The 16,683-nt window shown below is 38.4% G+C and overlaps 1 protein-coding gene across 1 annotated transcript in view; it reads left to right on the forward strand.

Moving 5' to 3' along the window:
* Positions 1–16,683, forward strand: part of MED13L (mediator complex subunit 13L) — a 208,185-nt gene that overhangs the window by 176,849 nt on the left and 14,653 nt on the right. The window contains exons 17-25 of the mRNA XM_075718255.1: positions 1,276–2,222; positions 2,893–3,072; positions 4,726–4,949; positions 5,561–5,753; positions 7,120–7,564; positions 9,045–9,264; positions 12,121–12,309; positions 15,240–15,463; positions 15,927–16,069. Coding sequence (XP_075574370.1) covers positions 1,276–2,222; positions 2,893–3,072; positions 4,726–4,949; positions 5,561–5,753; positions 7,120–7,564; positions 9,045–9,264; positions 12,121–12,309; positions 15,240–15,463; positions 15,927–16,069 — 2,765 coding nt within the window. The remainder of the gene's footprint in view (positions 1–1,275; positions 2,223–2,892; positions 3,073–4,725; positions 4,950–5,560; positions 5,754–7,119; positions 7,565–9,044; positions 9,265–12,120; positions 12,310–15,239; positions 15,464–15,926; positions 16,070–16,683) is intronic.

A 16,683-nucleotide genomic window follows, 5' to 3' on the forward strand; every position in this document is an offset into this window, starting at 1 on the left:
TTGCCAATCAAGGTTTCTAGGTCACCTTTTCTTATTAGTCTGAGGCATTCAGTATGCTTCAGATTCAGAACTCCTTCAAACCTTTGTTCATTTTTTTTCCTGTCTTGCTATGAGTTGGACATACATCAGTTCAAGGTAATAAAATGATTCTAAGGAATAAGGTCTTCATTATTTTCCTTTTCAAGGAAAATATAATCCTATATATTATAGTACATAATAACTAATGATATTTGAGCATTAAAATAGTACTCCTTTTAAATAACACACAAAATACACAGTAAGAACAGACAAACATGAAAAAAACTGTTTCCCATCCTTTATCAAGAGACTTGTTGAGTTCTTATACTTTTTCCTCGCCCTAATATGTAATGAACACATTTCAAGAAAAGTGAGCAGCTTATTAGCAACTTGGAAAGAGAAAAGTTAAGTAAAGATCTTATTCTTTTGATTTGCCCTGTATTACCTGTTTCTTGATATAATGAGTCATTCCAGAGAGAAGATAGATCTCACAGGAATGTACAAACTGTTCTCTGGCCACTTAAATTTGGCAGAAAATGGCAAAAACAGAGTAATAAAAACCAGGCATGACAGGAGATGACCCAGAAATGATTCTTAGCTTTACTGGACTAAGAGTTTGTAATGGAATGTGTCATATTATGCTGTAGACTGTGTAATTCTAAATGAATATTTGCATTTACAGTATCTTGAATACTGTTATCAGTTGCATACCACCATGAGGCAGTATCGCATATGTGCCACATGCGTGACTTCTGACAGCTATTTAAAGTGATAATTTCTAAGATAAAGGAAGACTTCTATGCCTCTGAAATATTTTCTTCATTTCCACTAATGTATATCTCTTTACAGGTAATTGTGTTTAAAACAACAGCTACAATTCTTTCTCTTTTCCCTAAAAGAGTTACAAATATCCTGAAATCTTAACTTGATAATTTATCTAGAGATTCTTCTCAAGAGTATTTGAGTTTTAGGCCATAGGAATAATCTTTAAGAGGGCTAAGTGCCTGAGATGATAGCTTTTTATTATACTGATAGAAACAACAGTGTTCATGATGAGAATTACAATTTTAGTTGAGACACGAGTAAAAGGTTATGAGCAGAACATCTGAAGGTGTTCTTTCTTTACTGCAGTTACAATGAATCCTTTCAGTTTTCACCATCTCCTTGTATTTAAAAATCAGTTTTGACAAAATCAGTCTTCACAGCCAAACAGTTTGTGATGGCGTTTGACTCTGGTTTTTCATATATTTCTTGTAGCAATGTGCCTAGTGTTGGGAGTTTGGCCGACCAAGACTATCTTCAAATGAACACTCCTCAGATGAATACACCCGTGACGTTAAATAGCACTGCTCCGGCCAGCAACAGTGGGGCAGGAGTTCTGCCATCACCAGCAACTCCCCGCTTCTCTGTCCCTACCCCACGCACTCCCAGGACCCCCAGGACTCCTAGAGGTGGGGGTACTGCGAGTGGTCAAGGATCTGTAAAATACGACAGCACAGATCAAGGTTCACCTGCTTCTACCCCTTCTACAACACGACCACTTAATTCTGTGGAGCCAGCCACTGTCCAGCCAATCCCAGAAGCCCACAGCCTGTACGTCACCTTAATTCTTTCAGACTCTGTGTTGAACATCTTCAAAGACCGTAACTTTGATAGTTGTTGTATATGCGCCTGTAATATGAATATTAAAGGTGCAGATGTTGGATTATACATCCCAGATTCATCTAATGAGGATCAGTACCGTTGCACCTGTGGCTTTAGTGCTATTATGAACCGCAAATTAGGTTACAACTCTGGGCTCTTCATTGAGGATGAGCTGGATATTTTTGGCAAGACCTCAGACATTGGCCAAGCTGCAGAAAGACGACTGATGGTATGTCAAAGCAACTTGATCTCTCAGATGGGAGAGGGAGCTAGAAAGACCCAGGAACCTCCCATGAGCCTCCTCCTCCTCCTCCAGAATCAGCACACACAGCCTTTCACATCTCTGAGCTGCTTGGATTATATGTCCTCCAATAATCGTCAGACGCTCCCATGCATGAACTGGAGTTATGACAGACTGCAGGCAGACAGTAATGACTCCTGGATAGAATGCTTCAATGCCCTTGAGCAAGGCAGGCAGTATGTGGACAACCCGACTGGTGGAAAAGTGGATGAAGCCCTAGTAAGAAGTGCCACTGTACATTCTTGGCCTCACAGCAATGGTATGGGTCAGAACAGATTTTTTTTTCCTTTGTTTTTTTTTGTGACCTCTATAAATTTGTTTGAAACTTGCCAATCATGAGCCACTTAATCTTTATGTGGGAAATGATATGCATAAAAATACTCTAGAAATAAAGTAGATTTCTGAAAGCTCTATAAATTACATATAAAGTACCAATAATCCAGTTGTCCTTAGACTTTGTGGTCTAAATTGTGTAAGAATGTGGAAGTTCACAAATCTGAAGCAGAGATGCAAAACAAATTCAAGTATTAAGGGGAGGGCAGTATTATGGTCCCTTTTTTTTGGAGAAGAGTATAAGTAGTCAGCAGAAAAGAACTGCTCTGTATCACAGTGTCACAAAAAAAAGAAAGGTGATTTTATAATCAGATATTACCTGTTTATATGCTGAAGATGCTCTGACTTCTTATGAACTGAGCTGGACAACAGTAACATTGAAAGGTATGTGAAAAGGACTGTGGTGACAGCTTTATTTCAGTAATATTTTCATGAAGTACAATATTAAATGCCATTAAGCTAATTAGAGTTGTACAAATGTAATGGACATTGTGAAGAACAACGCGAAGGAACAATAAACTGAAAAATGTTGCCACCTCAAAATAATTCTTCCTGTTCCTCACTGAAAATGATTGATGCTCCTTTGTCGTTTGCAGTATTGGATATCAGCATGCTCTCCTCCCAGGATGTGGTGCGCATGCTGCTGTCGCTGCAGCCCTTTCTGCAGGATGCTATCCAGAAGAAGCGAACAGGAAGGACCTGGGAGAACATCCAGCACGTGCAGGGACCACTCACCTGGCAGCAATTCCATAAGATGGCAGGACGGGGAACCTATGGTACATATATTGTGTTATAAGCCAACAGTTAAAATGAAAGCATAGTTTTCTAGAAACATGCACTTTCTTCTGGAAATACATTAGAATAAATGGGCTCTTCAGATAGCTCCCCACACCCCCGCCTTTTGGGCTCTTCAGATAGCTTTTTCCCAAATGCCTTAAAAGGCATTTGAAGCACATGCTTGAATACCATAGTGGAGGTTTTACTCTTCCAGATTGATGAATATTTACAGAGGATCAAACTCCCTATCTGAATCTGTATTTTGGCTTGTACTGAAACTAGCTGGTATATAAATAACATGAAGAGAGGAAGCTGTTAAAATTGTACCAAATCATAATTGGGAAGAGGGGCTTTCTGAGCTATCCAAATATAAAAAGTGGGTATGCTTTCTCCATGAAGAGGTTTGCTTGTTCTAAGGTTTCTCGTAGTCTTAGTAAGAAGTTTCAGTTTAAGTATCTCCTGGTTATGAATGACGCTTCTGGAAAATACAGATTACAAAATACATTTTGTATGTGCCCATTTGCAAAATAATGACTGAGCTTTAAATATGTATTTCTTGCCTGCAATTTATTTCAGTCTTAACCGATGCAGTCTTGCTTAGTTTTTTTCTACTGTTCCATCATGCTTTGCTTTATTTTCTCTCTGTTGGTATTTAATATGTTGCTGCTTTCCTCTGGGGCTAGGACAACTTGTGGTAACTACAGTTCCTGTCCAAAGATATTGTGCTTCATGAGGAATACTTCTAATAACTTTTCCAGCATTTGTAACCTTAAGAGTTAGGATTTGCCAGTTGTTACCAGAGAATAAAACTGAAATTGCCATATAGTAAGTAGCAGAGCCTTTGATACGGATTCAGTAACGTTTACTGAATGTTGACTTTTTAATAAAGTTGGATTATGTTCTGCAGAAACCAATGGGTATATTTTTGCATGAAATTTTCAACAATATTTCTTCTAATAAGCACAGTGTCTGGGAGATACCATGTTAAACTGGATGGTAATCCTCTCAGCTGTGACAGCAAGTGCTCTGGAGCGCTTCCCATGGAGAGGAGCAGGAGGCGATTTTTAGAATTACGATAACTTTGCTTATTATTATATACCTGGAAATAAATTTGCCTAACCATTTTACTTAGTAATTTTGCACAACCAGGTGGAGGTAGATTCAGAACTGTAAAATCATATTTTATGTATTCATGTTATTAGGAACTAGTGAGATGTGGTTATGGTTATGGCAAAGTAAAACCATGAGATTAAGCCTCAGGAAGGGCAATACATGTATTTACAGTGTACTGAAAGATGTTTTATTGCAACTTTCTAGGAAAGTTTAAATGGTGCTTGGATCGGCTCCCTCTACTTTGGCTGACTGAACTTTGATTTTATGACATTTCTTAAGTACAATATAAATCTTTCTTCTCCTTTATTAAATATTCTTTTCCAAGGCAAAAGGCTGTGGGAGAACATGGTTTCTCAGGCATTGTACAGCCTTGGTATATGTTTCCACACTATGGTCAAACTTCTAGGAAACTCAGAATGGCAAGGGATTAGTTATTTCCAGTATTCCCGTAAAAGAACCCACTTTCTGGTACATCAGAGAACCCACTGCAGTTAAACCACTTATTTTAACATTTTTTCTTTCTCTTTTTCTCTTTGAAGGCTCTGAAGAATCTCCTGAGCCTCTTCCGATCCCGACTTTACTAGTGGGTTATGACAAGGACTTCCTGACAATCTCTCCATTCTCCTTGCCATTCTGGGAGAGGCTGTTGCTAGACCCATATGGGGGCCATCGGGATGTCGCCTATATCGTGGTGTGTCCAGAAAATGAGGCCTTGCTCGATGGAGCCAAAACTTTCTTCAGGGACTTGAGTGCTGTATACGAGGTTGGAAAGAGGAACCACACTGAATTATTTCTTCTTAAGTGTCGCTTCTGGTCTACTGCATGTTCATTGGGAGAAATCCATGTTTTTTAAAGTTATGATTATTTGAATAAGGATATCTTTCATTTTGAGGACTTTCTGCACTTTCAGAGTCCAAGAATACTATCTAATTGAGTTATACTGTGATTCTCTGTGCGTTTTGGGCTATTTGTTGCCATCTGCTCTTTCCAGTACACATTCTCTTGTTTTACAGAGGATGTAACACTAGTACTAATGCAGTTGCAACCTAACGCATGAAGGCCCAACCAAACCTAAAGAGCAAGGAGTAGATTAAAGAAACACTTGCTTTCTTGTAACAAGGCTGGAGATAAAATCATTTCCTTTTTTTAGCATGCACATTGTGTACTACTGAATATGTAAGATTACTTTGTAACCTTAGTTTTGCTCTAAGTGCAATTCAAGTCAACGGATGAACGTAGCCTTTTCTTTTTTCATGTTTAGTAAGAAGCTACCAGATGTGTGCTGGTAATAGAGGGTTTGCGCTACAAATCAGTCTGCATAACTTACTCAGGTGCTTGGCATCTAGTTACAAGCATTTCTTCTTTCCTCACCAGATGTGTAGACTTGGCCAGCACAAACCAATCTGCAAAGTGTTACGTGATGGGATTATGCGGGTGGGAAAGACTGTGGCACAAAAGCTAACGGATGAGCTTGTGAGCGAATGGTTTAACCAGCCTTGGGGCACTGAGGAGTGTGACAATCATTCCAGACTCAAACTTTATGCGCAAGTTTGCCGGCATCACCTAGGTAAGTCTACCATGGCGTTAGCAAGGCTATTTTGTTTTCTGTACGTATTTTAGAGATTATTTGCAGCAGGTGGAAAGAGGGGGCTTTTTCTTAAGGTATGAATTATGATCTGTTTAAAAATAAAAAAAGGTATTATGAGGCTTTACCTTAATTTCTTAGTCCTTCCATGTTAAATTTGTCTACTTTAGAAAGTTTTGTTGTTGTTTATCAGTCTGGTGATCATGTCAGAGATTCAAAAGCCAATTCTTATCTTTCTGGAAAAGTCAGTTTGGTATAAGATGTTTGTATGTCTCATTTGCTGAGATAGTGCTGGTCAGCAAGGCAGGCAGTGATCATAGAACACCAGCCACGTAAATGTTTCATGCTTGAGCGGAAATGTGGAAACTACTTTTTTGTTTAAAAACAGCCAGGAAGTTTTAAGTGGTTTCTTGAAAAGTGCTTGCTCCCTTTGCTCTGAAAAAGGCATGACAGTTCTTAAGTCTGCTTAGTTTGAGGACTGGTGATCTGGTTTTGGAAAAAAGTTTAAGCAAATGTATCTGAGTTAGCTGGGCAGTTCTACAGACTGCTGAATGCTCACCCCATCCTTTGAGGAAAGTTTGGCAGAACAGGCTAGGACTCATCTATCTCAAATGACCCTGTTGCCTCATTCAGTCTGCTTTTAGTTTTAATTTACCATGTAACTGGGAGCGAGGAATTACTACAACACTACTTAACATAAGTACCCCAGGCTTACATGCAGAAATATGTAGCATGTGCCTGGTCAGTTGAGGAATTGGGCTGTTCAATTCACACCCGAGGCATCTGGCAGGAGCAGTGTTGGAAACTTCCCCTGCTGGTGATTTACCACCTCTGAGAGTAAATAAATAATAAATACTCATTTACTTACTTTTTTATTCATTTATTACTTAAAAATAATCACTGTAATATCTCTTTTTCTGATACTAAGGAGAAGAAATAACTACATTAAAGTTTGCCATTACTGTAGCTCAGGTAAAAAGGACTTTTAGATTTTCAGTCTGACAAAGATAACTTGTAGCAGATTGCAAAGCTGAACACTATATAAAGCTGTTGCCGCAACACAACCTAGCCAGAGATAATGACATGCGAGTACCAACTTCAATTCACAAAGCTCTGCAAAGTCCGTCCTGTTTTTAAAGACATTTGATTCATATCAGCTAGAACTGAAACCCTGAAGAATGGATTCCAAAGTGAATATTTATCATGGAGATTATATTCACTTAGCATTTGTATACCTTAAGAATATTGTAAAAGCGCAGAAAATGTTGTATGACTTTATGGCTAATGCAGTTCACTTTGATCTGACAGACGGTCATTAATCTCCTTTCCTCTTTATATGCTATTTCAGCACCTTACTTAGCCACTCTGCAGCTTGACAGCAGCCTATTGCTGCCACCTAAGTACCAAACCCCAGCGCCAGCAAGCCAGACACAAACAGTACCTGGGAACACTGGACCTGTACCCTCAAATTCAACATGTCTTTCAGCTGCTGGGGCACCACCAACAGGCAGTTCTTTTAACTCCACACCCAGCAGTGGGACCACTAGCCTTCCAGCAGGAAGTAGTTCATCCTCTGCATCCTCTGTGCCGCAGCTGGCAGCATCTTCTGCAACGCCCGGGGTTAACCAGATGACCACTACCTCTACTCCAGGGTTTAGTGGGAACATTGGTTCAGGGCAAAACACCAGCACTGGGGGAAACACAGCAGACCGCTCACAAGGAAGCACAGGTTCTGGAGGAGACACAGAATCAGGTCAAAACTTGCCACAACAGCAACAGGAAGGACAGGAAGGGTAAGTTACTTAAGTGCTCAAATGACTCAAAGTACTTCTAATTAAATCTACTGTTCTCCTTTTTTCATACAACTCATAACCTTTAAGCCTTATGTAAACCCTTGAAAGGAGAGGACCCTCTGACGTGTACAGTACTACTGACCAGTTGTAAATGGAGCAGGGCTCATTTTTATTTGTTTGTAGTAGTTACTGATACAGGGGAGTTGGAAAAAACAAACCTCCCCTTTTTAGTTACAAGAAGCAAAGCTTGATTCAACTGCGTGAACATGGGTGTTGTAGTGCCATGTGAGATGCCTTAGGGTATCCCACCTGGCCTGCATTTGCAGTACAAGAAAAACAAAAGATGTCTTATAGGTTCTGTGCCGTACCTGCTAGCTCAGTCGCACGTGCATCAGGTACTGCAGGGTATCTCATGTGGCACTGAATGCCTCTTAATATGGGCAACTCCATCATGCCTGTAATGTGAACAGATGCGAAATGCAATCCAGGGATTTTTTCCTAATTTTCTTGCGTTGCAAGTATTGTTTTGCAAGCAGGTATATCGCGAGGTCAGGGAGCGGGATTATATTGCTGTTACTTTAAAATAAATTTTAGCAGCACAACTTCTTTAAAGACTTCATTATAAATAGTCATCCATCAAACATAAAAATTAGGAAAAGGTTTTTTAACATCTTATGTAAGTAACTTCCTGAGTGAACATGTTTTTCATTACTCTCATAATAATGTGTATTACTAATAGTCATGATATATGTTATGGAGTTCCTGTATCTTAAGTGAAAAGCCCACATCCTGTTGTAGTTCGGGTTATCCTTAAGACATCTGTTCACTGGATCTATGCAAAATACCATTTTATCAACTGCAGCATGGTTTCTGACCAAGTAAGTCTGAGCTGCTTTTTATCACTTACAGATGTTGAGCCTCCCATTCATGGTTGAAACATGGAGGAGTGTTTTACCAAGTAAAAAATGTTCAGTTGCTCATTCTATTACCAATGGAACCTTTTCTGTAACTAAACAGAGGAATTCAGCCTCTGTGAACGTTTCTTTGGCACTTTTCCTCAGTTCTCAATTCCTTCTCTCTCCCTTCCCTCCCACCTCTCCCAAAAGGAAACCCTAAACAGCACCAAGAACCAGACATGCACAAACATAAAAAGAAAGCTAACAGAGCTAGTATTAGTCAACTTTTCCATATTCTTCAGACATAAGCTATCCTGATTGCATTAAAAGAGATTATGTTAGACTTTATGGTAAGTATCTTTAATGCATAATTAATAACGGGTATTTTGGATTAAGAACTTCTGTAAGTAAAAGTCATCTCGCCTCAATCACTGTTGTCATGTTTTTTAGTTTTGCTTCTGAACATAAGAATCACTCAGTACTCCCCTTTTTCCTCCTCTGCTTTAGCCTTGCACACCTTTACAGAAACACAGTAATTAACAGTTGTAACTTGCCTTTGAATTTAACAACATGTATGTCTCTAGTGTTACAGAGAGGGAGAGAATCGGGATTCCCACTGAACCAGAGTCTGCGGACAGCAATGCCTATCCTCCAGCAGTTGTCATCTACATGGTGGACCCTTTTACCTACACTGCAGATGAAGAATCTGCCTCAACCAACTTTTGGCTGTTAAGTTTGATGAGATGTTACACAGAAATGTTGGATAACTTGCCTGAGAATATGAGGAATTCTTTCATTCTCCAGGTAATTCTGCATTCCTCTGTATCTTCACACTGGAGAGTCATTCTATCACAGCATACTTTTGATACGTACGCTATGCTAAAAGATATAAAATGGAAGATAATATATAAAATGTAGGTGATATTTGCAAATTCTTTTGTTGACAGCATGAGGCTATATATTGAAAAAAAACCACTTGCTTTTGTTTTGATGAGAAATTAATTTAAGAAGCCACAGTATCCTTGCACCAAATCTGTTGCATCATTCTAGCAATCATATAAGCTAGATGCTTCCTGAAGAGGGATTTATTTAAGTTGCAACTTGGGTTGCCATTGCCAAAAATGTCCAGTTGCTCCTTTGATTACTTTGCATGTTGAGTTGTTTGCTTTCTATATTCTGGTGATTTATACTGTTTAATCCAAAAGAAGCATGTGAAACCAGATATTTAATGCATAATTTAACTATTGTATTGTTATTATCTGCTTCTTAAAAATAATTTACCATGTAACTTGGCATACAATAATAGTTACTCACTATGGAATTACTTAAGAATTGAATTTGTTTAGTCAGAAGCAGAGCTTGGCCTGTTGCCCAGACTGCCTGCATTTTGCCATGCCTCCTCTTTCACAGTGGCTCAGTCTAAATAAATGGGGGGGAGAATGGGAGGCCAGAGATTACAGACTACGCATGTACATGTGCAACACATGCAAGAAGCAGCATGTGAATGATTCCTGTATACCTTATTCATGTGTGCTCAACTTGGCTTAAAAGTATTTTAATTTAAATTATTTAAAAAAAGAATTAGAAATTATTGTAGTGTCTCAAAGTGGGCATGGAAAACATTTGTCATTTTCGGTAATCTTGACCTCATCACTCCCTGAAATGATGGGGGAAACTGTCACCAAAATATTTTAGGCTTGGGGATGAACTGAAAATGAGATTCACAACTTCATATTGCGGTAGATTGCAGGCAATTTAATTGATTCAGACCTGAAGATACTAAAAATAAAATAGCCACTGATATCACAATGTCTGAATTACAAGAACATGTAAACTGTGTATTGAAATTGTATCTTAGTCTGTATGAGACAACTAATGGGCTTACGACCTCTTTGTAAGTACTGTTTATTTTCTGGGCACTTACCGTTTGTTTCTCAAAATATGTGGCATGTTGCCAGTTTAAGTCAAAATAGTAGACAATTTTCTCTAAGTAAAGGATAACAGGATGTAGTTGCCAGCACAGTATTCTCACAGCTGTACCATAGTATACACAAATATACAGTTATTTCAAAATAAATCAAACCCAAATGTTTACAGATTTATTACAATTCATATATAGAATGGAAAAGCCCAGCTCCTGAAATTCTTGGATAAAGAAGTTGTCTTCTAAAAACATGCAGTTGCATTTAGTAAGTAGAATATGCTACCAAAGTAACGATGGTTCAAACAAGAACCAGAGAGTGGTAAAAGTTTGGTAATACTTAAGTTTTATTACTACTGAAAATATTTGTTAAAAGAATCTGCTTGGGTCTCATAGTGTTAGGTGCAACATAAATATTTTGTATTGACAGTTTCTGCTCTGAAGATCTCGCTGTTCAAAAGAAAATGTTTCCACAGCCATGTGGAGGACATTGTATTTCTCAACAGTACATTTTAAAAAAAACAGTTTACAGGGATTTAATTCTGATTTTAGAAAGGATTTGAACTGAAAAGATTAGTTTTGTTATGCTTTGTTTACTTCTGAAGGAATGTTGTGCCATTTCTCCCTCCTGTTCTTGTTGTGCAAATGGGTCTTAACCACCAAACTCAAACCTCATAGGCAAATCTTACTGTAGTTCTGTTTCTTGCTGGTTGAACATGTAAATTTAAGTATCTTGCTTCGCATTACTTTCTGAAACAGATAAAACTGAACAGCAGCATAAGATTGCTGAGGTTCCACTGTTTACTGAATTGAAAAGGAGAAACAACCACATAAATCATTATAACAGAATCTTAATTCTGCTTTCTTCAGTCTTCTTTATGAATGACACCATAGTGCTGATTCCCACATGAACAGCAAATAAATACTAATTCTAACTGCAAGCTCTGGAACCAAATCTGCCTAAACACCAAGTTCAGAATACTGAGATTATATAGTAAAGGCTACCTGCAAATGAAGATGTTGATCAGAAAAACAGTTAAAAAAAAAAAAAAATAGAGGTGTTTGAATTTGGCTGTTTGGTTTTGGACTGGGGATTAAAAAAATTAAAATTGAAACTACCCCCAAGTTTTAGGGTGTTGCTTTTAAAAGCCACTAGCAGTTACTACTTGTAGTATACTTCGATAAATGTTATACATGTAATTAATGATCTGCCCTTCCCAAATTGTAGTATGAATGAGAAAGTGGACTTCAGAAAAATAAGACTTGACTGGGGAAAATAATCTGTTCTTTTCGTGTAGGTGATTGGGTTTCTCATTCCATGATGTTTGTATCACAGAAAGCAAAATTCATTTGGAGTTTCTAGTAAGCTGTGTTTGTCAGCTGTTATAGCTGTATGATACTACTACTCAGTTATTGTTGCGCTATAAGAAGACTCTTCCGTTATATTGGACAGTAGGAGCTGTAGCTTTCTGAGAGATCTTGCAACCTTAAATGTATCATTATCATGGGAACAGCAGTTTTGTGCCAGGGAATATAGTTGCTGAATGTTGCAGTCATTCATGCCAAAGGACAGTAGCCCTGATGGGAAGCTACAGATACTATAATGCAAATATTTGAATACCACATACAAAACATCATAGTTGTTAAATGACTAATGAATGTGTGAATCTGGTTTGATATGAATGAACAGCTCTTTGAAGACTTTCGATCATGTTTTATTGTTTATATGAATTATATAGATTGTGCCTTGCCAGTACATGCTGCAGACAATGAAGGATGAACAGGTTTTCTACATTCAGCACTTGAAGTCATTGGCATTTTCAGTGTACTGCCAATGCAGGAGGCCATTGCCCACACAGATTCACATCAAGTCTCTCACAGGCTTTGGGCCAGCTGCCAGCATTGAGATGACCCTCAAAAACCCTGAGGTTAGTATTGGTGTCAAGAAAACGAAAGCCTGCTAATAAACTGTACCCACTTTTCTCAAATATCCAAAAAAAAGAGTAAAGAAAATACTTTTAGGAGTACTTTTTCAAGGTATAGAAGACAATGACAATACAAAGGGAAAAGGTAAGCTAATACTAAATTGAAAATAGTAAGAAAAATGTCAGACTACTTGCTTTCAAAACATTTTAAGCTTCTGGTTTTGAGTCATAAAGTAAAAGGTTAAAGGTCAGTGTGAAAGAAGAGAAAATGTATGCTGTTACTTGGGATTCTGAGACATTTTGTAGTTTTAGTCTAGGGTACTCCTACAAGAAAGTGTTTATGTCCAATCTTTATTTATATACATATATATATATGCATATATATGAAATAAGTTCCTGTGCCTAATTACAGATATTATATTAATTCCCTGAGGTAGTGGAGAAATTCCCCTATTTCAGTGGGCTTATCTTTCATCTGTTTTTTAAACTGTAAATATTCAAGCCCTGTTTCTGGAATTTCAGGGATTTCAAAAGAAGAATAATCCATCCTACTTTCCATGAATGTTTTTCATTCTTTGAAAGATAACGATGACTGTTTTATTTAGATTTAATGGACCAACTAAACACTTAAACACTTACCTTGGGATAAAGACATGCTTGTTAAGGTTTAAAAACCTAGTTTCAAAATCATCATAAAACCAACCTATCAGCACATTTCATTACTCATGTAAAACCGTAAGCTCTCACTGAAAATTTCTAAAAGCAGTATCACCTCAGGCGTCTCCTCTTCACATTCTCTCCTCATGCTTCCCTCAAAAACATATCTGTTCAGCAGGATGGATTTTGCAGCAAGTTACAACAGTCATACTTCAAGATATTTAGGTGTAAGGGGAAGAGCAATAAACTTGAAGACCCCTGCAAGCATCTCCCTCCCTTTAATTAACGTTCCTGCACTGTTGCCAGCGTGGTATACTTCTAGAAAGTGACATAAGCAGAAATACAATACCCCTTAATGTCTCTAAGAAAACACTGTAACTTACTTTTCCTCTGAGCTGATTAACTTGCATTTTGCATTTCATGTTTCATTTCCTGAAGATACAAAAGACACCAGAAAAGGGGCAAACGTTTTCATGAGCAGCTTGCATTTAGCATACTTAATTAATCAGATGTCTACTTTTTCCATTTTACGTGAGTTTGCTATCAGTCTGCACTGCAGACTTCCAAACTTTGCCTGAAAAATTAAGAAAATACCCTGACCATTTCTAAACTATTAAGCATGCCTGGTCAGGCCCATAATGTTTTTTCTTCAGAGAGGAGTTCTAAAGCACAGACAGGTTTGGGACCAACCGTCTGGAAAGCAGCTTTGCAGAAGACGACCTGGAGGTCCTGTTGGACAAGATGAATGTGAGCCAGCAGTGTGCCCTTGCAGCAAAGCAAGCCAGCAGCAGGCAGGCCTGCATTAGGACGGGTGCTGACAGTAGAGCAAGGGAGGTGATTATTTTCTTCTCCTCAGCACTGGTGAGGCTTCACCTGGAATGTACTGTGTCTGGTTCTGGGCTCCTCAGTACAAGAGACACAGACATACCAGATCCAGGAAATCCAGCAAAGGGCCACAAAGATGATTAAGGGACAGGAGCATCTGACAATTGAGGAGACACCGAGAGAGCTGCAGTTGTCTAGCCAGAAGGGCTCTGATGAATGTGTATGAATACGTGATGGGAGGGGGTAAAGAAGATGCAGCCAGGCTCTTCTTGGTGGTATCCAGTGATGGGATGAGACGCAGTGAGCACAAATTGAAATGAAAGAAAGTCTGTTGAAACAAAAAAAGGCAAGAAAACGTTTTTACTGTAGGAGTGACTGAACACTGAAACTAGTTGCCCGGGCAGGCTGAACATCTCTGTCACTGGAGATGACATCCAATATCTGTATGTCCAGTGTATGTCCAGTATCTCCATATTCGGAGTCCTGCGCAACTTGCTGTAATTGACCGTGCCTTGAGCAGGAGGATTGGACTAGGTGATCAGAGGTCCCCTCCAGTCTCAGCCTCCTGTGATTTTATGACTACTTTTTTTTTTTTTTTTTTTTTTTAAAATAACAGATGGATTTAATAACATATTACTGTCAGACTCTGCAGGAGGACTGCATGTGTATTATTTACAATACTGATTTGCTTCTGCTCATCAATAAATGGTGTTGAATGGCCTTGATTTCTTATAACCTTTTACAGGTTGGTTTTCTGAGGGGTAGTTTGGTTCTTAAAGAGAACCACTATCACATATACAGCAGACCTGATGAATTATAGAATCATAGAATCATTTAGGTTGGAAAAGACGCTTAAGATCATCAAGTCCAACCGATGTTGAGTTCTGATTCAAAACCCAAAGTATTTCTGAAATTAAACTGTGAGCTATAAGACTTAAAGCATTTCTGACATCATGCCTGATGTTCGTGAAAGTGTGTTGTACCTAATGCCTAGATAAAAACCATACATGAAGCATGAGCTTTACCTGAGTCCTTAGTACCTCACATCAGATCGTGCTGTCCATTGTTCTGTAGGTAGTATGTGAATGGCCGGAGGTGAGCAGATGCCATCAATTTTAGCAAAAGAATATATGGAATAACAGGTTTAAACTCCTGACTGTTTCAGAGATTGATATTACTCTGTCCAAAGACTGTTTTCATACCTGAGTTTCCCTGTATGTAAAAAGAAATCTTTAGATAAGTTTTGAAGTGCATCAGCGTTAACTAGCAGAAATGAATTGTCTATAACCACTCTTTTCCCAATATCTCTCTTGTCTATGAATGCCTTGAATCTTGAATTTATCGTTTCAAACTCGCATTTTTCTGTACTCACTGCTGATCTGTGTTTGTGTGTTTCTTGCATTAAATAGTTTTTGAATCGTCTGCTGATGATTGTGTTGACTTTATTGCAGAGGCCCAGCCCAATCCAGCTATACTCTCCTCCTTTCGTATTGGCACCCATCAAAGACAAACAGACAGAGCTGGGAGAAACATTTGGAGAGGCCAGTCAGAAATACAATGTGCTTTTCGTTGGATATTGTTTGTCTCACGATCAGCGTTGGCTTCTGGCATCCTGCACTGACCTTCATGGTGAATTGTTGGAAACCTGCATAGTTAATATTGATTTACCAAACAGGTAGAAACCTTTAATTTTTTCTTTATATATAGGTCTATAGTTGTAATCCCTCACTCTTACTAGTTTCTTGCACACACATCCCTTCTAATCATATTTCCTGCTAATGGGATTATGATAATGTTACAGTGATACTTCTGTACTTATAAACTGCAGAGGAAAAAAGTTAACTGTTACACTTGTTTTGCAAATGCTACGTACGACTCATACCTTCAAGAACAACTTGTGTTGCTCAGCATATTGAGACCTTTCGCATATCACTGCAATAATAGCACTGAAAGCAGACACACAGTAGTTTTTCTGCTTCTTGTTAGTAAAAGGTAAGTTAGGTATTCCACAGAACTGCAAGAACTCCTGTAGAGGGTAAGCAGTGAAATAATTATATGGAATAGAAATCTGAATATTGTCCTTGATTCTCTTCTTTTTTTTTTTTTTTTTTTTTTTTTTTTCCTTCCTTAACCTCAAGGTCAAGGAGGAGCAAGTTGTCTGCACGTAAAATTGGTCTGCAGAAGCTATGGGAATGGTGCATTGGTATTGTACAGATGACATCACTGCCTTGGAGAGTTGTAATTGGGCGGCTCGGCCGCCTAGGCCACGGGGAGTTGAAAGGTATGAAATGTCAGTGCTGTCGCTACCTGTGGTTTTGGAATGAAGACATGGCCTTAGTGTGCAAGGCAGAGTGACTTACAGAATAATCATGACCCTTTAAAACCAGAAAACTGAGACTGATGATCCTACCTTTGCACTGGATTTTTGTATTGGTTTGCATAAACAACTTGCTTGTTTGTACACTGGGCTTGACATTACTCCTTCATGTCTTGTAGATGTTGTGTACATTAAATAGTATTTGCACAGTGTATTTCCAAGTCATGGGTTTTGTCACGTTAGAAAAAGGTCTGAACAATAGTTATCCTGTCACAGAAATAGAAACAGGATTCAACCCTGATTCCTAAACTTAACCATAAACTAAACAAACAAAATACTCTTGCAAAAGTTACTGAACAAAAACAATTTAATTTTTTTCTGTGGTATACAAAACTAACTGATAATCAGTGTTAACCAGCAATAAGATGCCCTCTGCAGCCTGCAAAAAGTTCCCAAGATTTAGTGTTCCGAACAGCTCTGTGGGAACTTAAAGGGAGCTCTGGAGTGTTTTAAGTATAGGTGCCTTAATCCAACATGGGTAGGGACTGCCTTGCTTCACTTCAACAGTGATTCCATTC

The sequence above is a fragment of the Pelecanus crispus genome, chromosome 11, assembly GCF_030463565.1.
Source record: "Pelecanus crispus isolate bPelCri1 chromosome 11, bPelCri1.pri, whole genome shotgun sequence".
Taxonomy (NCBI): Eukaryota; Metazoa; Chordata; class Aves; order Pelecaniformes; family Pelecanidae; genus Pelecanus; species Pelecanus crispus.